This window comes from Cololabis saira, chromosome 17 (genome assembly GCF_033807715.1).
Source record: "Cololabis saira isolate AMF1-May2022 chromosome 17, fColSai1.1, whole genome shotgun sequence".
NCBI classification, from domain to species: Eukaryota; Metazoa; Chordata; class Actinopteri; order Beloniformes; family Belonidae; genus Cololabis; species Cololabis saira.
The window spans coordinates 1,431,700-1,455,519 of record NC_084603.1 but is presented as its reverse complement, the minus strand read 5'-3'; the positions used below and the strand labels follow the sequence as shown (position 1 = coordinate 1,455,519).

General features: G+C 52.5%; 1 protein-coding gene across 5 annotated transcripts in view; it reads left to right on the top strand.

Annotated features, from left to right (window-relative positions):
- The window catches only part of shld2 (shieldin complex subunit 2), a 40,540-nt gene that overhangs the window by 1,309 nt on the left and 15,411 nt on the right, over positions 1 to 23,820 (top strand). For 3 of the 5 annotated variants that reach the window (XM_061745802.1, XM_061745803.1, XM_061745798.1), the window contains exons 2-3: positions 16,587 to 16,756; positions 18,337 to 19,112. In XM_061745802.1, the coding sequence (XP_061601786.1) occupies positions 16,587 to 16,756; positions 18,337 to 19,112 (946 nt within the window). Of the gene's footprint in view, positions 1 to 14,128; positions 14,192 to 14,252; positions 14,324 to 16,586; positions 16,757 to 18,336; positions 19,113 to 23,820 lie in introns of those variants that run through there. The other 2 variants (XM_061745800.1, XM_061745801.1) reach the window with 2 other exon arrangements.

The following is a 23,820-nucleotide window of genomic DNA, read 5'->3' as shown; positions in this document are numbered from 1 at the left end:
CAGCATGGGATCGGCTCCTTATTTCTTCTCGCATCGCGCGTCTGAAGTACAGGACGGAAATAGGAGCTTTGTGAAAGCTTCTCCCTTTCCTCCCTAAAACCGCCGGCCCCCGTGCAGCTTCGTGCCGTAAGGTAGGAGTAACGATCTCTGTCGTCCTCCAAGAGGCTGTGGCCGCGCGGTATTTATTGGTATTTATTGGTGTTCGTTGCGGCGGCGGCGGCGTCTCCCCGCCCCGCCCCCCTGGCCCAGCTGACAGAAGGTAAGCTGTTGGCTGCGCCCGACACCTGAACATTCTGTGCAGTTATTTTTTCTGCTGAAAAAAAAAAAAAAAAAAAGAAGACAGAAAGGGATTATTTTTTTCTTTGGAAAAAACAATATAAACACCTTTTTTGGTCTTTCTTACAGCCGTGGTGAAGGCCACGCCCCTCTCCCACCGGCTCATTTGTGGTGACGGCAGCGTTTCGCTCCCTCTCCCACTTTATTAATGTGACATTATTTTTTCCTTGCAGATTATTTTTTTCTTTTGAAAAAAAAAAAAAAAAAAGGAAAAAAAGAAGACAGAAAAGGATTATTTTTTTCTTTTGAAAAAACAATACAAACACCTTTTTTGGTCTTTCTTACAGCCGTGGTGAAGGCCACGCCCCTCTTCCACCGGCTCATTTGTGGTGACGGCAGCGTTTCGCTCCCTCTCCCACTTTATTAATGTGACAACATTATTTTTTCCTTGCAGATTATTTTTTTCTTTTGAAAAAAAAGAAAAAAAAGGAAAGAAACGAGAGAGGATTGTTCTCTTCTTTTTGAGTAAAGACGCCTATTTTTGCCTTTTCTCATAGCCGTGGTGACGGCAGCGTGGCCCTCCCCTCTCCCGCCTGCATATTGGCGGTGACGGCAGCGTGCTCGCTGTGGTGACGGCAGCGTTTCCGCTCCCCTCTCCCACTGACACACCTGTGTTGACGGTAGCGTGGCCCTCCCCTCTCCCGCCTGTATATTGGCGGTGACGGCAGCGTGCTCGCTGTGGTGACGGCAGCGTTTCCGCTCCCCTCTCCCACTGACACCTACGTGGTGATGGCAGCTCGTCCGCTCCCTCTCCCACCGACACATTCGTGTGGACGGCAGCGTGTCCGCTCGTCTCTCCTACCAGCACATCCGTGGTGACGGCAGCGTGTCCGCTCCCTCTCCCACTGACACATCCGTGCTGACGGTAGCGTGGCCGCTCCCCTCTCCCACCGGCATATTGGTGGTGACGGCAGCGTGCTCGCTGTGGTGACGGCAGCGTTTCCGCTCCCCTCTCCCACCGGCACATCCGTGGTGATGGCAGCGTGACCGCTCCCACCGACACATTCGTGTGAACGGCAGCGTGTCCGCTCCTCTCTCCTGCCAGCACATCCGTGGCGACGGCAGCGTGTCCGCTCCCTCTCCCACCAGTCGCTGTGATGGAGCGTTCATGCCCAGGGTGCATGGCCGCCCTGGACCCTGCGGATGACCAGGACCTCTGCGTGTCGTGCCTCGGCCCCGAGCAGCCGGGGCCGTCGGCCAGCCTCCCCTCATCTCAGCCGGGGTCTTCTCTGAAGCGATCGGCAAAGAGAGTGGTGGGGGCCCCCAAACGACGGCGGATGACGAGCCAGCTCTCCTCGAAGGTAGATCGCTTGGCTGCCGACATGGAGCAGATGACGGCGCTCCTCCTCAATCTGCAACCTGGTACTGGCCAGGTGGAACCTGCCATGCCAGAGTTTGCTCTGGGGTCGCCACCGCCGCTGCCGGAGGACGCCATCTCCATTGCAGCCTCGGCGAGCCACTTCAACGTGTCATCAGGGGACCCGGCCTCATAGCGCTCGGGGTTCTCCTCGCACTCATCTGCCCAGAGCTCTCGGGAGGGGACGGTTTGTTCCTCCGTGCAGAGCATTATCCGCACTGCCCTGGCACACTTGCAGCTGGATGCACCGCGTGCGGAGGTGGCCTCTAGCGCCTTCCACAGGCGCAATCCTTCTCCGGTGGAATTCACATTCCGTCTTTGTCGGAGTTTTTTGAGGGAGCTGCACTCATGCTGGAGAGATGTCACAGCCGGCTGATGACCGTGCTCTGACGGCGATGGAGGACGCTGCTGTGGCTGGTCTCCACCACATGCCCCCCCCATCGAGCCCTCCATTGCAGCACTGATAGTGGCTCCTGATGAGGCTCTGAAGCCAGATCCCAAGTGCCCCTCTACCCAGAGTAGGGTTACTGATGGGCATATTTGTAAGGCTTATGAAACAGCGGCACGCATCGGCCGGCTGGGGAACACCCTTTTTTCATCTGCTACTGGCTCTCTCCACCTCCCTGCAGGATGCACAGGTGGATGATTCCACACAGGACATGTGTGACATATCCCTACAGGCTTTTTGCCTCCCGAACGAGGGAACTGGGGCGGCTGATGTCCACCCTGGTGCACACGCGCCGTCATGTCTGACTGGCGCAGTCACCCCTGACGGAGACTGCTCGTAGGGTTCTTCGTCAGGCACCGGCAGAACCGGGGGAGCTGTTTGGGGCAACTGCCCTGGAAGCTCTGAACCGCACCGCCCTGGCTGATGAGACCAGGCAGCGGCTGGTGTACCTTCACAGGGGTGCGGCCGCCTCCTGTACACCGGGAGGCCCTTCACCGGCCCCCGGGCCTCGCCCCCGGCCGCCTGCCCACGGCGGCTGGCGCGGCTTTCAGCGGTCTGTGAGTCAGCCTGCTGGTGACTTTCGCCCCCCTGTGCGCGGACCGTCCCACCAGCGTCGGGGCGTTGATCCCGACCGTCGCCCCCCCGGGACGTCCGGAGCCCGGGGGAGACGGCGCTAAGGCCACGGAGCCGGTCGTCAGCTACTTTTCCGGCAGCAGCTCGGTTACGGGGCTGCCTGCTCATTGGGGCCCGGGTGGTTTCCACCCTAGCCCGGGGGTACGTATTGCAGTTCCGACACCGGCCTCCTATCTCCGGCCGGGTTGAGATGACCGTCATCAGAGACCCGGCAAACATTCCGGCTCGGGCTCAGGTGTTGCCCGCCCTACTGGCCAAGAGCGCCATCATGCCGGTGGACCCCCCGCCGCGGCCTGGGGGTTCTACTTGAGCTACTTTCTCGTCAGCAAGAGAGACGACGGACGTCGTCCCATCTTGGACTTGAGGGACCTCGACGAATACATGAAGGTCTTGCCCTTCCGGAGGCTTGACCACAGCAGATGCTCTGCGTTGGTCAGGAGGAAGTGGTTTGCAACTGTGGACCTACAGGGCGCTTGTTTCACGTGCCGGTCGCGGCACGTCACTGGTGGTTCCGGGGGCTCGCCTACCGGGGCCACCGTTGTCGGTTCAGGGTGCTCCTGTGCGGGCTCTCCCTGTCACCGAGGACTTTTTTCACCAGGTGCGTGATTGCAACCCTTGCCCCTCTTATACCTTTGGGCCTGCTGTCGCTACGCCCCCTGCAATGTGGCTGGACAGCCTCGCCTGGATGCCAAGAGGCACGGGCGCAGGCTGGTCAGGGTTTCGCGGGTGTGTGTCTATACCCTTGCACCCTGAAGAGGCGGGACATTCCGGCTGAGGGGTGTGCCCTTAGGCGCTTTCCCCTCCCTGCCGGGAGGCTGTCATCAGTAGTCCTCCCGGGTCCGCACGCGCTACATCAACGTGCTGGAGCTCTGGGCTCTGCACTTCACACTAACATTTTTTGCAACTCCTGTGGGGGAGGCACGTGCCGGGTCGGTCGGACAGTGTGTCCACTGTTCCTTGATCGGCCACCAGAGGGGGCCCCGACTCTGCACAGCTGCTGCAGGTGTCCCGGGGCCTCCTAGCGTGGACAGCTCCTCGCCTGCCCGGCCTTCGGGCGATGTTCCTGCCTGGAGACAGGAACCGGGTGACGGACTTCCTCTCCCGGCGCAAGCTGCCTTTGCAGAGGGTCCTCCAGAGGGCTCACGGGCTCCTCTTGGTGGCCCCCTTCCGACCGGGGAAACATAGTTTCCACTGCTGCGGAGGCTCTGCTGCGACACAACATGACGCCCCCCAGAGGGACCGTCTTTTCCAGCCGGGGATTCAGGTTTTGCACCCCGACCCCGTCGTTTTTGGCTCTGAGTCTGGCCGCTGCGGCGCCTGACCCATTGTTGTCAAGCTGTCCTGAACCTGTCAGGGCTGGCATCTCGAATGCCCATGTGCCTCCCACCCGCCTCTGGTATGAGTGCGAGTGGGGGAGATTCTCTGCCTGGTGTGCAGACGGGGCAGAGGACCCTGTTCTTTGCCCCGTGGCCACGATCCTGGGGTTCCTTTCGGTCCCTCCTGGATGGTGGCCGTGCTCAGTCCACTTTAAGGGTGTATGTGGCGGTCATTTCATCGCAACATGCCCTGGTTGAGAATGCCACCGTGGGGTGCCACCGGCTGGTTTCTCTTTCTCAGGGGGGCTCTGAGGCTGCGCCCCCCCCGAGGAGCCCAAAGGCCCCAGTTTTCGATTCCATTCGATTTTATTTATATAGCGTCTAATACAACAGATGTTGTCTCTAGACGCTTTCCAGAGAACCAGAACATAAACATGAATATAAACCCCCGAGCAGTGTGGGACCTGCCCATGGTGCTAGGTGCCCTCTCTTCTCCACCCTTTTGGGCCCTTGGCCCGGGTGGGCCTGAAGTGGCTCTCTATGGAGATAGCTTTTCTCCTCGCCATGACATCGGCGAGTCGATGAGTTACATGCCCTGTCAGTCAGCTCAGGGGCTACGTTGTGGCCGAACGTGGCGTTCCTGCCCTAGGTCCTGCAGAGAGTGGGCCAAGCCCTTTGTGCCCCGTACGGGCCCTTGCTGCTTATGCTACCGCGCCTGTGCGACGGTCGGAGCAGCTTGTTCTCTGCCATGGTGGCCCCGACAGGGGGCGTGCTGTTTCTGGACAGCGCCGTCCCACTGGGTGGTGGACACCGTCGAGCGCACCCACAGGGCCAGTGGCCGCCCCTTACCAGTGGGGGTGAGGTGCCACTCGACCAGAAGCGTCGCAGCTTCTTGGCTGCCCTGCAGGGGGTGCCTCTGGAGGACATCTGCACCGCGACTTCGTGGACGTCGCCAGACACGTTCTCCAGGTTTTACCGGATCAATGTCGCCACTCCCCAACCATTGGGCGTGGTTCTACTCCCGGGTCCTTCTGCCCCTGGTCAGTGAGGTATGTGACCGGGATTCTATGTGACATTGTTGGTATTCGTCATCCAGTGCTTACAGCACCGCCTGGCGGTCAGTAGGGACGAAATAGAACGAAAGTTACGCCTGTAACTACGGTTCTATGAGTCCCGGATGACCGCCAGGCCTGCCGGTCACTCCGAATCCTCGTGCTCTCGCGAGAAGATTCTAGGAGAAGATCCCATGCTGACGCCGGAAGATATACCCTTCCGGGGGTCATGCAGGGGTCACGGGTGACGTGACATTGTTGGTATTGTACTCGACATGCGCATGCGCGAGGGAAGATATCCAGTGCTTACAGCACCGCCTGGCGGTCATCCGGGACTCATAGAACCGTAGTTACAGGCGTAACTTTCGTTTTACGTCTCATTTATTCATTCACACACGCACTAATATACTTGGGAAACAGTTAGGCACCAAATATAATATATTACATTTTCTCAGATGGCAAAAATAAGAACTTTATTGATCCCACATAGGAGTAATTCATGTTATATCAGCTATAGAGAACAAGGTAGTGCCAAAAACAATATATATATCCCCCTCACAAAAATAAGAACAATACAGAAACATATTTTTTCATCAACAAAACATGTTATACATAAACATATTTAAAAATTTTCAAGTAACAAAATAACATATTTGAACCATTTTTCAGACAATAAAATATTTAAGTCTCATTCAAGATTGTTCTTCCTCCTGTTCCTTTCCATATGTCTATGACCACGCCCCCTGCCGCGGCCCCGCCCCTCCCTGTCAGGTGCACGTGCACCTGGCCACGTCATCATACTATGGCAAGCCAGAAGGGCCAAGAAGCGGGCATGAAATGAACGACCCGCTGAGCAAAGCGGTGTAAAAAAACGCCGCTATGAGCACAAAACTACGGAAGAGTATCAGGACCATGCAGGAGAAAAAATATTTGAGGGGGTAAGATTTATTTTTATTGTGCACCTCGTACAATTTCGAGAAAATCGAAATTTCGCCTTTTTTCTCAACATTTCAACTTTTTTCTCGAAATTGTACTTCATCATTAACCTTGACATTTCGACTTTTTGCTCAACATTTTGACTTTTTTCTCGAAGTTCATAATGAAAAAAAAATCTTCCTCCTCAAAAATATTATTTAAATTTTTCTCCTGCCTTGCCCTGATACTCTTCCGTACAAAACGTGCCTATAAAAGCGGTGTTTTATGTGAGGTGCGTAAAAAGCAACGTTTTATATAAGCGGCGTAAAGAGCGACATTTCCCGCGGCCGTTAAACGCCGTAAACGTTAAACGCGTAAAAAAACTGCATTTGTATGTTTTGTATAACTATGACACGTGTAAAAAACTACATTTTTTACAACTATGACGCACGTAAAAAAATGGCATTTTGAATGTTTTGCACAACTATGACCAGTACTCGAGTTGAGGGGGGATGGCATCCCCCTGAAATAAAAACGGTCCAAATCATCCCCCCCCTGAAATAAAAACGGTCCAAATCACCCCCCCTGAAATAAAAACGGTCCAAATCATCCCCCCCTGAAATAAAAACGGTCCAAATCATCCCCCCCTGAAATAAAAACGGACCAAATCATCCCCCCTGAAATAAAAACGGTCCAAATCATCCCCCCCTGAAATAAAAACGGTCCAAATCATCCCCCCTGAAATAAAAACGGTCCAAATCATCCCCCCCTGAAATAAAAACGGTCCAAATCATCCCCCCCTTAAATAAAAACGGTCCAAATCATCCCCCCCTTAAATAAAAACGGTGCAAATCATCCCCCCCTGAAATAAAAACGGTCCAAATCATCCCCCCCTGAAATAAAAACGGTCCAAATCATCCCCCCCTGAAATAAAAACGGTCCAAATCATCCCCCCCTTAAATAAAAACGGTGCAAATCATCCCCCCTGAAATAAAAACGGTCCAAATCATCCCCCCTGAAATAAAAACGGTCCAAATCATCCCCCCCCTGAAATAAAAACGGTCCAAATCATCCCCCCTGAAATAAAAACGGTCCAAATCATCCCCCCTGAAATAAAAACGGTCCAAATCATCCCCCCTGAAATAAAAACGGTCCAAATCATCCCCCCCTGAAATAAAAACGGTCCAAATCATTCCCCCCCTGAAATAAAAACGGTCCAAATCATCCCCCCTGAAATAAAAACGGTCCAAATCATCCCCCCCTGAAATAAAAACGGTCCAAATCATCCCCCCTGAAATAAAAACGGTCCAAATCATCCCCCCCTGAAATAAAAACGGTCCAAATCATCCCCCCCTGAAATAAAAACGGTCCAAATCATCCCCCCTGAAATAAAAACGGTCCAAATCATCCCCCCCTGAAATAAAAACGGTCCAAATCATCGCCCCCTGAAATAAAAACGGTCCAAATCATCCCCCCTGAAATAAAAATGGTCCAAATCATCCCCCCTGAAATAAAAACGGTCCAAATCATCCCCCCCTGAAATAAAAACGGTCCAAATCATCCCCCCTGAAATAAAAACGGTCCAAATCATCCCCCCTGAAATAAAAACAGTCCAAATCATCCCCCCTGAAATAAAAACGGTCCAAATCATCCCCCCCCTGAAATAAAAACGGTCCAAATCATCCCCCCAGTAAAACTGTCATCCCTCCTTTCCATCCCTTATGTCATTTCATCAATGAATGTGGTTTTACTGCTATTTCAACATTTAGAGTCATCACCAGAAAAATAACTTATTTGACCATTTTCACCTGTTTTAAGTAAATTTTCACTTGAAATAAGTAGAAAAATCTGCCAGTGGAACAAGATTTATCTTCTCATTACAAGCAAAAAAATCTTGTTCCACTGGCAGATTTTTCTACTTATTTCAAGTGAAAATCTACTTGAAACAGGTGAAAATTGTTGTTTTTTCCAGTTTTTTTTTTACAACTCGAGTACTGACTATGACACGTAAAAAATTGGTTTTGTATAACTATGACGCACATAAATATTGTAGTAATCCAAGGAATCGGAGGCAGAGACGTATTCCAACGTTTAGCTTGGTTTATTAACACTTCGAGTCACAAACATCGGAAGAGCAGCACAAGAACTCCAACCACTCTTAACGTGCACTCAACGGCCCACACCCCCGCCCATCCGGTCGTGTCACACTCTAACACCCCCGGGTGAAACACAAGCTGGCCGTTACACTACCCCCCCCTTACAAAAAGTCCTCGTCCTCGAGGACCGAACAGGAAGGTACCAAAAAAACACAGCCCAAGCAACATGGCATAGAAATAGAGCAAACCCCACAACCCAGCAAACATACAAGTTTACAATCTTTTTTTTTTTTTTTCTTTTTTTTTTTTTTTTTTTTTCCAACGTTTAATCACTGTCCATGTCAACAGTCCTGCGTCCCAAGGGACATCACATAGTCTCTCAACCGCGCCGGAGGCCTTGTCCGCCTCCTCCGGCGAGACCCTGTGGGGGTCGGGGGTAAGGGAACAGTGGCCAGGGGCGGTGGGCCAGTCCCCGGGGAAGGGGCAGTGGGGAAAGGCAAAGGGGCAGGGGACCCAGGCACGAGGTCCCCCTGTGGTGTGTCTGGGGGGCTGGGGGAGGGGGGAACGTCCGGCAAAGGTGAAGAGGTCGCCGGTGCGTCCGTGTCGGGGGAAGGAGGACCCCCCCTGTAAGGGGCCAGTCTGTCTCTGTGGAGGGCCACCTTCCTCCCCCGAGGAGGCATCTGAACACGGTACACAACCTCTCCGAGTCTCTCAAGGACCTTGCAGGGTCCAGTCCATTTGCTGTCCAGCTTGGGGCTGCGCCCCTTCTTCCTTATGGGGTTGAAGACCCAGACCGACTCGTCTGGCTTGAAGTCCCGTCCCCGAGACTTCACATCGTAGTAGCGTTTCTGTTTCACTCCGGCCTCCAACAGCTGCCTCCGAGCAAAGCTGTGAGCTGAATCCAGGCGGTCTTGCAGCTTCCTGGCGTACTCCGGCCCTGCAGGGACAGCCGGGGCGTCGGGCGGCCGTCCAAAGACCAGCTCTGCCGGGGTGCGTAGCTCTCTTCCCAGCATGAGGAGAGCTGGCGTGCACTCTGTAGACTCCTGTACAGCAGAGCGGCAGGCCATAAGCACCAGGGGCAGGTGCCTGTCCCAGTCCTTCTGGTGCTGAGAGGTGACGATGGCCAGCTGATCTCCCATGTTCCGGTGGAATCTCTCCACCAACCCGTCACTCTGAGGGTGCAGCGGAGTGGTGCGGGTCTTGTGTATGCCCAGGCGCTCACACACGGCAGCGAACACCCGAGACTCAAAGTTTGTTCCTCTGTCACTGTGAATGGATTCCATCACCCCTAGCCGGCTTATCATGCCCCCCACCAGGGCATCTGCAATCGTTTCGGCCTCCTGGTTTGGGATGGCATATGCCTCCGGCCACTTGGTGAAATAATCCATGGCGGAGAGGACGTAACAGTTCCCGTCATCTGAGCGTGGGTACGGCCCTGTAATGTCTATGCCCACCCTTTCCATAGGGCACCCCACTGGGAACTGCTGGAGTGGCGCATGCGAGCGCCCTGTGGGGCCTTTGCGGGCAACACAGAGGTCACAGCGGCGGCAGAAGTCAACAACGTCCCTCTTCTGCCGCCCCCAGTAGAAGCTCTGTCGAAGTCGGCGGAGTGTCTTGTTGACGCCGAAGTGTCCAGAGCCGCCCGCTCCATGCATGGCCCTCAGCACTGTCTCCTGCAGGCCGCTCGGGACCACGACCTGCCACTGCTCCTCCCCGGTAGCTGCTGCCTTGAACGCCCGCTGCAGCACGCCTCGGGACAGCCGCAGCGAGTCAAACATAGTCCATAGTCCCTGAGTTGCCTTGGAGGAGGGTGCTATCTCCTCCCAGGGCGGGCGTTGCTGGGCCTCCACCCATTGCAAGACGGGCTGGAGGTCCGGATCCCTCTCTTGCTCGTCACTCCACTCAGCATCAGTCACAGTCTGTAACTCCCTGCAGACGGCCTCCGTTAGCCGCCTGACGGCTGCACACTCCCCGCCATCTGTCCGCAGTACCAGCTCCCGGGCTTCTCTCCGGTCGCAGTAGCGGCACCCGTCTGCTGCACACGGCCGACGTGAGAGGGCGTCCGCGTTGGAGTGGCGAGCCCCAGGTCGGTGCTCCATCTTGAAGTCGTATTCCTGTAGTACCTCCAACCACCTGGCGACCTGCCCCTCCGGCTCACGAAAAGTCAATAACCACTGGAGAGCGGAGTGGTCAGTCCTTATAGTGAAGGGGAGGCCTCCCAGGTAGTACCTGAAATGCCTGACAGAAAGCACCACTGCCAGGAGCTCACGGCGGGTGACACAGTAATTCCGTTCAGATTTCTTGAGCTTCTGACTGAAATACGCCACCACTCTCTCACCTCCCGGCCAGGGCTGTGACAGAACACCCCCCACCCCCACACTGCTGGCGTCCGTGTCGAGTATGAAGGGCAGGGTGGGGTCAGGCGGGGCGAGAACCGGAGCCTCGCACAATGCTCGCTTCAGTCTGACAAACGCCTCCTCGCACGCCTCAGACCACACATAGTCCCTGTCCTTCTGCAGCAGCCGGTACAGAGGCGCTGCGATGGTGGCGAAAGACTTGACGTGTCTCCTGTAGTACGAGGCCAAACCTATGAATCCTTTTAGCTGACCCTGGTCGCGGGGGGTTGGCCAGTCCTTCACAGCCCGCACCTTCTCGTCCATGGTGCCGATCCCCTCCGCGCCCAACTCGTGCCCCAGGAACGTGACCTTCCTCCGCATAAAGCGGCACTTCTCCGGATGCAGTGTCAGACCCGCCTCCTGTAACTTCCCCAGGACCCGCTTCAGCGACTCCAGAGCTCCCTCGAAGGAGCGCCCGTGCACCAGAATGTCATCCAGGTACACCAGGCACTCCTGGCGGGGGATATCAGCCAGTACTTTGTCCATCAGCCGAGCGAAAGTGGCAGGTGCATTGCATAGTCCAAAGGGGAGTACCTTGAACTGCCACAGACCCCGACCGGTGCAGAAGGCAGACTTCGGGCGGGATTCAGGAGACAGGGGAACCTGGTAGTAGCCGCTCTTCAGGTCTAGCGTGGAGAACCACGAGGACCCCGACACTAGATCCAAGCACTCGTCGATGCGGGGGAGAGGATACGAGTCCTTAGTGGTCACATCATTGAGCCGCCTGTAATCCACACAGAACCGCCAGTCTCCATTCTTCTTTGCGACCATGACCACTGGCGCCGCCCAAGGGCTGTCGGACGGCTCAATAAAGTCTGACTGCAGCATGTCCCCCACGGCCTTGTCACTGGCCTGATGACGAGCAAGAGGGAGGCGGCGCGGGCGGCACTTGATGGGCCGCTCATGTCCAGTGTCTATCACATGCTGCGCCATGTGCGTCCTCCCCACCTCACTCTCAGTCGCCGCAAAACTGCCCCGGTATTCCGCTAGTAACAGTCTCAGTTGTTCTTGCTGTTGCTTCTCCAGATCTCCATACTCCTCCCTCCACACTCCTCCCCCCAGGGACAGCTCTCCTCTGTCTCCCCCTCCCTGCAGCCGTAGGGGAGGGGCGTGCATGCTGTCGGGACTGGGGAGAGGCGCAGACGACGGGGTAAACTCAGGGGCCAGCGGGGACAGCTGCTGGCAGTGGGCATCGAGAAACATCACAGTTCCTCTCGTTGTTGGGGGAGAAGGGGCAGGGTAGGGGGGGAAACAAGGCCACGTGAAGGGGGGCATGGGGACAGGGGATGCAAGGGGAATGTCCACTGGGCCGGTAAACTGAGGACTATACATGGGCACAAGGGGAACAGGGTGGGGAAAGGCGGGAGCAGCAACAGGCACCCCCAGTGACTGGACAGATCGGCCGGTGAGTGGTGGGCCGCCGGCTGGAGGACCCATAGTAACCGTGGGACCCCCTGGAAAGCTAAGCGTACCCCTCCCCATGTCCAGCAGGCAACCAGTATCTTGGAGGAAGTCCAGCCCCAGGATGCAGCGGTCCTGCACGTCCGCCACCCACACCAGATGGCGAATATTCCTGCCCCCCACACACAACCACAGCAGCCCTTTCCCCATCATGGGAGCCAGCTGGCCCGTGGCTGTGCGGAGCTGCACCGCTGTAGGCTGTAGAGGTGTCCCGCTGGGCAGAACGTCAGGTCTCACCAACGTCACCGACGACCCGGTGTCCACCAGGCCCGCAGTAGGCACCCCCTGGACGGAGACAGCGACGTGACAGGAGCTCCTGGCACCAGAGCTCCCCCGGATCCACCCCACCACGACAGGTGGAGCACCGCTGTCATCTACTTCTGGAGGGGGTGGAGCCTCCTCCCCCTCGCTGCGCCGTTGGGCTCCTCCGGCTGGCAGACGAAACTGTGAAGGCGGCGGCGTGCTGTCATCTACTTCTGGGGGGAGTGGAGCCTCCTCCCCCTGGCTGTGCTGTTGTACTTCCCCCGCCGGGCTGCAGGCCCGGACTGGCAGCGTTGGGGTAGCGGTGGAGGTAGGGGTCCGCATATCCCCGTTTATGCGGACCCTGAGGCGTTTCCCCTCCCCCGGCGAGCAGCAGGGCAGTCTCTCCTGATGTGGCCAGGCTGGCCACACCCCCAGCAGACCTGTGGACCGGAGCGTGGCCCACGTGGCGCCTGCAGAGTCACCGCCCGCAGCAGCTCAGTTATCTCCGTCGCCCAGGCTGGCACCTCCTCCTTGGCAGGGCATTCCGACACCGACCTCACTGCATGGGAGCCCGCCTCCTGTCCTCCGCCGGCCGCCGCGCTCCACAGGCTCTCCCGCTCGATGGCCGCCTCCAACGCCTCCTGCAGGGACTTCGGGTGTTGAAGCTGTACTTGTATGCGCAGGTCAGGTGGATTTATGGCCCCGACAAACAGGTCAGTAGCCAGCTCACTGCGTGCCTCGGCAGACATGTGACCGTATGCCCGCCGCACCTGACTCTCAACATCATTGGCCAGCCCCCGGAGCGACTCACTAGGCTTCCTGCATCTCCCCCTCAGTTCGTTTTTCACAAGTGCTGGCTGGGACCAGGTTCCAAACCGCCTCTTCAGCGCCCCCACCAGGGCGTCATAGCATCGCCGCTGCACAGAGTCTAGTAACAGGAGGCAAGATAGAGCGTCACCCTCCAGACACAAAGCCAGCTGCAGTGCCTTGTCCTCAGCAGTCCACCTCCTGGCATCAGCCAACAGTTCAAACTGTGCATGATAAGCCTCCCAGTCAGAGCCGCCAGTATACTTGGGTGTCTTCACACTGCTGGCCGAAGGTGGCGGAGCGTTGCCATGGCTACCGCTAGACGCCGGGAAAATGGCGGAGCCCAGCGCCCGCGAGTTGTCATGGTTACCGTCAGACGCCGACGAAATGGCGGGTCCCGGCGGCCGCGCACTGTCCATTGCGCGGAGCGGTGACCCGCGAAAACGGGCACCCATCAGCCCAGGGCCCACCTCCAGCCGTGGCAAGCCCACTCCTGTCTGCAGTTCATCCCGCGGTTCCATCTTCACGTCTTTTAATCCACCCGCGACGCTCATACCGAGCGCGGTTCACCCAGCTATGCCAAAACTGAAGCTAAACCAAAACAACAAAACGTACGTCTCCCACAGACGAGTCCTCCGTCGTCAACCGTGACTTCACTTCTGACACCAGTGTAGTAATCCAAGGAATCGGAGGCAGAGACGTATTCCAACGTTTAGCTTGGTTTATTAACACTTCGAGTCACAAACATCGGAAGAGCAGCACAAGAACTCCAACCACTCTTAACGTGCACTCAACGGCCCACACCCCCGCCCATCCGGTCGTGTCACACTCTAACACCCCCGGGTGAAACACAAGCTGGCCGTTACAATATGATAAATAATAATAGGCTGACAAACAAACGGAACAGCATCTGCTTCGGTCTCAGAAATAGTTTTCTCTTTCATCCAGAATAAACTGATCCATGTTAAACTGCTGATGCTCGTGATGCCGCAGGGCGTTCATTTCAGTCCCGCTTTTTGGCCCTTCTGGTTTGCCGTACACACCGGGCAGGATGACGCGCATGCGCCCGGACGGCTCCGCGGCTAACGGCTAGCCCCCGCTGCTAGCCCCCGCTGCTAGCCCCGAATCACGGTGGGAACTCGTTTAAACTCGACGAACGGGTCTTTAAACAACACAATCATCGACAGTGCGGAGGAAACGCGCCCTAAAACCCGAAACTGCACATCCGAGATGACTTTAAACGACATTTTCAAACTTTCTGTGGTAATTGATGCAGCCTGTATATAAACTTCCGGTCGCACCTTTCAAAATAAGTGCCCAAATCGGCGTAAAACAGTGAAGAGAAAGAAAACGTCAAAATCAGACAAAACAGGTGAAAAACAGGGGCCGTTTTTTGTTTTAAGTCCTTAAATATTTGCGATATCAAATATATTTCCCTGCTGACCAAATACTTTGTCTATTTCACCATTTTACGTGTATTTTTTTTTACTTCTTATTGCCTTTTTGTTATTCTGACCCTTTGGATGAATGAAAAACTAAAGATTTTGTGAAGGAAAAGTTAAAAAAAATGTATGAACTACCAACTATGATTTTAAACATTTTATATATCAACATTAACAGAAAAGAAAGCAACAAAGAAATTACTATATATTGTTTATATTGCGCTATTTATTCTGAATAATCTTTTAATCTTCCTAGTAATATGAGCTAATGCTACAGTATTTTTTTTTTTTTTTTGGGGCTTTTTTAAATAAATCTTTATTGACAAAGATCACAACGTCCAGTGAACAGTAAACAGGTGGAACAGAGAACAGAAGAGCCAGGGGTTACAGGGGATTATATACAAACTTTGGAGAGGCTGCAAATATTCACATCTTAATCGCCTTTTGATTAGAACAATCAATAAGTGATTTAAAATAAATCCATTTCCTTCTGAAACGGTACGGTGTAGAAAGCACGTAGGTAGACAACAGACAGTAACAAAGTAAGATAGAGTGAAAGGAAATATGGAAATTAAATGATGAAATGTAGTAATACAAATTAAAATAAATGAAAAGAAAAAAGAATTGCAAAGTTTCACAGCATTCTTCTTCTCCATACACTTTTAAGATGAAAAATAGTGACATAGCTCCATATTATGGAAGATTTTTTGTGCCAAAATTAAATAAATAAATACATCATTAATTAATTAAATTGGGAATGAAATATATCCTTAATTAATTAAATGTGTCATTAATTAATTAAAATTAGAATGAAATATGTCATTAATTAATTCAAATACAATTCATTTTAAGTAAAAATATATATTTATTGTTTCAGCATTTAATTAATTAATGACACATTTAATTAATGATTTCGTGTTGCTGAATCATGAAATCATCATTTCACATTTCATGATTCAGCAACACGAAATCATTAATTAAATGTGTCATTAATTAATTAAATGCTGAAATAATAAATATATATTTTTACTTAAAATGATTGTATTTTAATTAATGACATATTTCATTCTAATTGTAATTAATTAATGACACATTTAATTAATTAATGATATATTTCATTCCCAATTTAATTAATTAATGATGTATTTATTTATTTAATTTTGGCACAAAAAATCCTCCATACCTTATGAAAAACACAACAGTTTGGTTTTAGTTTTATGAATTTATTTTTATTTATAAAAAACTTCCCAAGAATGATGATGGTGTTAATTGCCAAATCATGTGTTGGGTCCGTCACACCAAACAAAACATCTTCTTTTGTTAGATTAGAGGAATTGACAAAAATGCTACAGTATTCGTGGCACTCTTGTAAGTAAACATATCTTTTATTTTGAAAGTGAAGCCTCTTGCTCGTTCACCGTTTCCTGTTTACGTCTGTGCTCGTGCACGTGTGTGTTTTCCTGGTTTCCCCCTGATTGAACCTGGTGATCAGTTATCAGGTTTATTTATTTCCTCTGAGGTTTTAACGTTAGTAACTGATTCAGATTAAACCAGCAGGAATTTACCCACAAATAAACTCTGATTAGAAGCAGCAGATTCTGCAATGATCAGGTTTAAATGTCTGTTTTCTGAACTTAGAGCTGATGCTTTACAGATGTATCTGATGTCGTAGCGACTAAATCTAATATTTCAGCGCTACTGGCTGCTGATTGTTTGTTTTGACATATAGTACTCTGTTAAATAAGATCAACGGGATTCCTTGATGGTACGATGAAAACCGCTTTTTATTAACAGTCTTTATCAACGAAACAATATGTGAAAATAAAGTAACACAGAGCACAGTCCAAAACTGTTTGCTTCCCCTTTCATCAGCAACACCTGTGTCAAATTATAATCAACTTAAATAACCTGCATGACTCTGCTGTCAGTGTCAGGTCTTAGAAATAAATAAATACTGCCCCCTAGCTGTTTGGAAGTAGAACTTACCAAAGAATAAAATAAAATATTCCTACAGACGCTCAAACGAGAGCTTTCATGTCCTCATGTCCTCCTCTCCTCATGTCCTCATGTCCTCCTGGTTCCAGGTCCAGGATGTCTGAGCGTCCAAAGATCCACGTCTTCCTGGGAGCTCCTCCTCCGTCCTCCGTCCCAGACGTCCTACCTGAGGACGGGGAGGAGGGACACGTCCCCCCCCCGTCCACCTGGAGACACCTGGAGCTCACCTGGAGGGAGGGACGTCTGCAGCCTGCAGCAGGTGAGGAGGAACCGCCGTTTAAATCACTGCTGGGGATTCTCATCTCTTCATTAGAGATGAGATGGGGCGGGGGGGGGTCCCCGCTCAGTACATCCAAGTGATCGCCGTCTGGCGTTAGAAACCCAGAGACTGTTGGGGGGGGCTGATAAGAGGGAGGAGCCGAGGAAGGCGGGTAGAGCCGCTCCAAGCCGATACTGTTTCTGTAACCATTCTGGCGAGGTTCTATCCGGGCTGAGCAGGGACTATTTCTGACGTCACCACCCTCCACGCCTCTGATTGGTCGGGGGGCGGGGCCGGCAGACGTTTGAATCAGGAAGCGGGAGTCAGCACGAGAGCAACTCGCGGCGATTTTATTATAAAGCGCAAACGTCTGTTTGGTGATCCAACTCTGAGGTGCAGATGTTCATAAACCTGGTGGCTGAGGAGAGAATTAATTAAGCGATGTAGACGGGCTGTTTTTTTCTCAGCCGCTCGCGGCTCCAGCTGATTTCTGATCAGCGCCGACATGAACAAAGCGGTTGCGCAATCAAGTACGTCACAGCAGCTTCACCCCAACCCCCCCACTTCTCCCCTGGCTGTGGAAAAACAAACGGGTAGAGGCGGGTAAAGGCGTGACGAGCCGAGTCGGGCAAAGTAAGTCCTAGTGCAAAAGTGCCATAAGAACCTTCGCCCAGAGCTGCTCTCAGCCAAATGTCCTTGATGTTATCAGACGGCTCGGTACAGTTCTGAGAGGGATCCACAGGTGTTCAGGTGTTCGCGGGAGAGGGGAGGGTTAGTAGTGGGGGCAGAGCCCCTTGTTTACATTCCACCAGGGAGATTGTGACCAGAGCGATCGACCAAAGAGCGCTCTGTCAAGGCCAGATTATAAAATCAACAATTATATTGCAAACAGACAGACTCAGTAATTTTCCGTCTGCCTTCAGTCTCTGGTTCATCAATGGCGAATCCAATCAGACAAATTTGTGATCAATCCCGCCAAGCCGAGCTTCCAACTTCTCCAGGGTCTTATCCATCTTGCCAATGAGCTCAAAGACGCCGCCAGCCTGCGATTCTGTTCAAGAATCACATCCAGCTTACGGTTTTGCTCCCCCAACGTTAAAGTCTGAGTGTTGATCACCTTGCTTGATCCTTCAGCCACGTCCGGCAGCTCTGAAAGAGCCAAAACAGCTGTCGACGACTTACGCGTTTGTCGGTACACCAGGAATCCCCCTCCTCCGATCAAGAGAAATCCTGCTATCATAAATCCAATTATGAAGCATCTTCAACGTCCTCGACAGTCAGAATCTTGAGACACAAAGGCTTCCAGTATTTGTAGGAATCCATTGTGTATCCAGCAAAAAATGTCCCATCGGGGCAGGAGGGCTCCCTTACCCCCTGACTTCTTGTCGCAAAAATTTGGTCAATTGTGCTGAGAGACCAGTTAATCAATTCCATGGTTGTAGAGTTTGGGAGGAGTGAAAAGAAGAGACTATGAAGATGAGACAAACAAAAGCAGCAGCAGATAGATAAGGGAGAGGAGCAGAAAAAGCGTCCGCCTTCGTCGAGAGCCGGAAGAAGAAACTAAACTGTTGTTGTTTCAGATGTTACAGATGAAGATGAAGTTGGATCATCTAAGATTAAAGACCCTGGTTCTGATGAAGAGGAGGATCAGTGTCCCGCTTCAGTCCAGGAGTATCTGGACAGCTGCTTCCCTGCAGCCCAACCAGGACCTGGTCCTGGTTCTGGTCCTGGTCCTGGTCCAGGTCCCCATCTCTCCCCCAGGACCGACTTCCTGTGTACGTGGACTCTGAGCCAGTCCCTGGTCCTGAAGGGGAGGCAGAGCAGCGTCCAATCAGAGTCCAGCCCTGAGGAGGCCCCGCCCCCTCGGAAACAGGAGGCCCCGCCTCCTCAGGACCACGAGGCCCCGCCCCCTCAGAGCCAGGAGGCCCCGCCCACTTCCTCCTCCAGCAGCCTGGAGCTGTTCAGCCCCGAGGCCCCGCCCCCGTCTCCGGGGGAACCGGGAGGCTCCGCCCCCAGGGCTGAGAGGGGGGGCGTGGTGCTGGAGGCCACCGCCCACGGTCTGGTGCTGTCCCAGGAGTCCAGGTCCAGGACCAGGTCCAGGTCCAGGACCCCAGACCCCCCCAGCAGCAAGAGGGCCCGGGTCTCCCAGGAATCCAGCTCCACCAGGAAGATTGTGACCGGAGCGATCGGCCAGGTCCAGAGTATGACCCCCCTCCTGGACTGGTGGGACCCTGAAGGCCCCCCCAGGGTGCAGGTCCAGAGGAGGACCCCCCTCCTGGACCAGTGTGTCCGTCCAGGCCAGCGCTACTCGGTCCTGGTGGTGCTGGTCCACCCCTGCCACCTGAAGGAGATCCAGGTGAGTTCCGTCTCCGTAGTCCACCTTAAAACCAGGTCCTGCGTTTCTTTGACCTGGATCTGTGTCTTGTGGGTTTTTTGACTTCCTCACAAAAAGATCATGACAAGTAAGAGTGAATGAAACATTGTCTAGTCTTCTATCATCATCCTCCACCTCAAGGCTGTTCTGTCTGCCCTGTTTCACATTTTGTCCACAAACGACTGCCGTAGCCGCCGACAGATTCATCATCAAATATGCAGATGATTCTGTCATCGTCAGCTGCTTAGCGATGATGAAGTTAGCCACGGCCAGTGTTGTTTCGTGCTAGCGCTGTTCCGTTATCAAGATTTATTCATCAATTTTATTCAATAATTATTAATAATTAATAAGGTAATTACTTATCAAATTGAATTATCAAAATGACTTAATTCTTGCAGGGGCACCACCTGGGCCTTAACCAGGAAAATGATAACTGTAGCAGCAAATCAGTCTCAAAAATAGATATTATTCTGCAGAGTAGTACATTTTACTATTATCACTACAGAATAACCGTTGAAGGCAATTACCAGTTTGGCTCTAGCTCTGTCAAACAGCCATTGTGACGAAATACGTGCAAAACAAAACAAACGACTTCTCTCATTAAAATCAATCAGAATTTATTCACATCCAGGTGTCAAGCAGATGGTAAAAGCGACACCCCAAATAAATCCTGATGGCAACTACATTAAAAACATAAAACACTAACCATAAAGAAACAACAAGAATAAAACGTTAACTGCATAAGGAAAATAAATCAAAACAGTAAACACGTGATACAAAACTTCTGATCATCTGTGTCTCCAGACAACTGGCTGCACGCAGCCGGCAACACATTTAAAGATGGCTGCGCCCTCTTCATCACGTGCAATGAGACAGGATGACGGGGCGCGGTATTTAAAACCCAGGATAAGTGGCGAAGATGGCGCCACAAAGTAAACAAACAATAATGCCAGTAGTTGCCGGCGTTACACAGTAATATCAGAATCATAATCAAGTTTATTAGGTCAGCTTAGAAAAACTGTTTTTGACTTCGGATACACCGGCAGCGACACAATGGTATTGTGCGCCTGTTTTCCAAAAGGTAACACTGGGATAGGGGGGGGAGAAACATCTTCACACTGAGTATATACACAGTATTAAGGTGCAAAAAAAACACCTCAGCAGCACACAGATCAACAGACATCAAAAACATACACAAACAAAACAACATCATAGCTTATGGGTATGTATGGTATGGGCAAGTCGGGGGGGGTGGGGATCCTGGCACAGTTCATCCAGGTGAGGGCCGCGGTAGCTGGCGCTCAAACCCGACGTCCGTGTCAGGGGGGCTGATAAGAGGGGAGCCAGGGAAGGCGTTGAAGATGTGTGGTTATCAGTGAGTGTGTGTAAGTCCGTGAACCTTCGCCCAGAGCTGCTCAGCCAATGTCCTTGATGTTATCAGGCGGCTCGTACAGTTCTGAAAACAGGGTCCGCAGGTGTTCGTGGGAGAGGGAGGGCTAGTGGGAGCAGAGTCATCTTGTTTACATTCCACCAGGAAGATTGTGACCAGAGCGATCGGCCAAGACCGCTCTGTCAAGGGAAATTTATAGAATCAGCAATTATTTTGAAAAACAGGCAGCCCAGTAATTTTCCGTCTGCCTTCAGTCTCTGGTTCATCAATGGCAACTCCAATCAGACGAATTTGTGATCACTCCCTGCCAAGCCGAGCTTCCAACTTCTCCAAGGTCTTATCCATCTTGCCAATGAGCTCAAAGACGCCGCCAGCCTGTGATTCTGTTCAAGAATCACATCCAGCTTACGGCCCTGCTCTCCCAGCGTCGGAGTCTGTGCATTGGTCGCCTTGCTTGACCCTTCAGCCACGTCCGGCAGCTCTGAAAGAGCCAAAACAGCTGTCAACGTATTACGCCTTTGTCGATACACCAGGAATCCCCCTCCTCCGATTAGGAGAAATCCTGCTATCATAATTCCAATTATGAAGCATCTTCAACGTCCTCGACAGACAGAATTTTGAGACACAAAGGCTTCCAGTTTTTGTAAGAATCCATTGTATATCCAGAAAAGAATGTCCTGTCGGGGCAAGAGGGCTCCCTTACCCCCTGGCTTCTTGTCGCAAAAATTTGGTCAATTGTGCTGAGAGACCAGTTAATCAATTCCATGATTGTAGAGTTTCGGAGGAGTGAAAAAGAAGAGACTCTGAAGACGAGACAGACAAAGCAGTAGCAGGGAAGGTTGGAGAGGAGCAGAAAAAGCGAGAGAGAGCCAGAAGAAGTAGAAATATACATATGGTAAACAACCTTAAACACAAATTTAGCTCTGAACCGCTCTAGATTAAACTGATCGCCCAAAACACAGCCTCACGCTTCCTTGGTTCCAGATTGGGAAGGACTGGCGTTCTGCCGGGGGGTTCAGTCGGAGGCCTCGTTTCTCTCTGCTTCCAATTCTGGAAAGAAAAGGGACAGTAGCTGCAGCGGCGCCTCACGCCGGCTCCCTGGTGCCGGCTCCCCGGTGCCGGCTCCCTGGTGCTGGACCACGGAGCCTCTACGGTGCCTCGCTGGGCACGCTGCCCAGTTCCGTCAGTCAGAATTGCGGCTCATCCGTCTGTGTCGCTGGGCTGCGTGGGCTTCACGGGTCCAAGGCTGGAGCTTCTGCGGCAGATTCTGGTCCACGCTGGCGATCGTCCCTGGAACGCCACGGTTCCTGGTGTAGGACAGGGCTCGGAGGAAAAGAGGGGGTTTAAAGGCAGAGAGAGTCAAGAGCGCAGCGCTCTGGTATCGGATCTTATGCTTGGCCCGTTAATACAGGTGCTGAACGGTTCCCTCCCCGCCCCAGCTCTCAGGAAAAATGGGGAGACGTGGTCCAGATGCGCTGGTCGGGAGAAATCTGTCCTGGTCGGCAGGAGGTCTGTCCTGGTGGACAGAGGTCTGTCCTGGTCGGCAGGAGGTCTGTCCTGGTCGCTGGGCTGGGAAAGAGAGAGTGAACTGGGGAGAAACGGAGGTTTTTGCGTTCCGCGGGCTGCGGGGGGGGGGGGGGCCGCCAGCGCCTGGCCAGTGATTGGACGCACGCCCTTCAGGCGCCGCCCCCAAGGCACGTTGGGCTTTGTAGTTCTTCACAAAGTGGCCATTTTAAGAGGCATTTAAAGCTGATTTCAGATATTCACAAAATGTTCAATAAGAGTTCACACATGTCCACATGACGTAGTCCAACACCAGGTACTGGATGATTTTAGATCTTGGTGTGATGAAGCCTCCCTTCAAATTAACTTTTCTAAAACAAAAGAGGTTTGTCACCAGTGGATTGAAAACGCGACATTGATTGATTGTTATTGCATGTTGGTAGTATTTCCTCCCTTTGATGAAATATTGATTTGGAAAGTATTGCAAGTTGCCCTGTTGTCTCTTTTTTACTGAAATGTAGCCAGACCATTGAGGGTTTGTATCGCTTGGGCGCCATGTTTACTACTGACTGCCGTCTTACGCAACATGCGTGATGACATTGTTCGTTCCCACTGGGGAATCGAAAAGGGAATTATTTGCAAAATTCCCAAATGATTCCAAGGAATTGAAACTCGAACAGAATCGCAGGCTAGCGGCGGTGTTCGAGCTCATTGGCAAGATTGATAACACCCTGGAGAAGTTGGAAGCTCGGCTTGGCGGGAAGTGATCACAAATGGCGCTTTTGCATTAGTATCACCTTAGCTCGGTTCTACCCGTTTTGTGCTTTCGCACTAGGGCTGAGACGGGTAGAGCCGCTCCACGTCGATACTTTTTTCTGTAACCATTTCAGTGAGGTTCTGAAAGCGGGCTGAGCAGGGACTATTTCTGACGTCACCACCTCCTGCCACCGATTGGTCCGGGGGCGGGGCCGTCACCACCCTCCGCGCCTCTGATTGGTCGGGGGGCGGGTCCGTCAGACGTTTGAATCAGGAAGCGGGAGTCAGCGCGAGGCGACTCGCGGCGATTTTATTATAAAGCGCAAAACGTCTGTTTGGTGATCCAACTCTGAGGTGCAGATGTTCATAAACCTGGTGGCTGTCGAGAAAAAATTCAAAAAGCGATGTAGACGGGCTGTTTTTTTCTCAGCCGCTCCCGGCTCCAGCTGATTTCTCATCTGCGCCGACACAAACAAAGGTGTTGCGCAATCGAGTACGTCACAGCAGATTCACCCCAACCTGCCCACTTCTCCCCTGGCAGTGCGAAAACACACGTGTGGGGCCGTGTAAAGCCGCGCCGAGCCGTGCCGGGCTGAGCCGATACTAGTGGAAAAGTGCCAAAATTCGTTTGATTGGAGTCGCCATTGATGAACCAAAGACTGAAGGCAGACGGAAAATTACTGGAGTCTGTCTGTTTTTAATATAATTGTTGATTCTATAATCTGGCCTTGACAGAGCGGTCTTTGGCCGATCGCTCTGGTCACAATCTCCCTGGTGGGATGTAAACAAGGTGACTCTGCCCCCACTAACCCTCCCCTCTCAGGAACATCTGTGGACCTGTTTCAGAACTGACCGAGCCGTCTTATAACATCAAGGACATTGGCTGAGGAGCAGCTCTGAGCGAAGGTTCACAGACTTATCGCGTCACAGACACTTACTGATAAACACACACACTTCCCTCAACTTCAACGCACCCCCCCCCCCCCCCCACACACACACCCACATGCAAGTGTCGTGATGTCTGTTGTTCTGTGTGCTGCT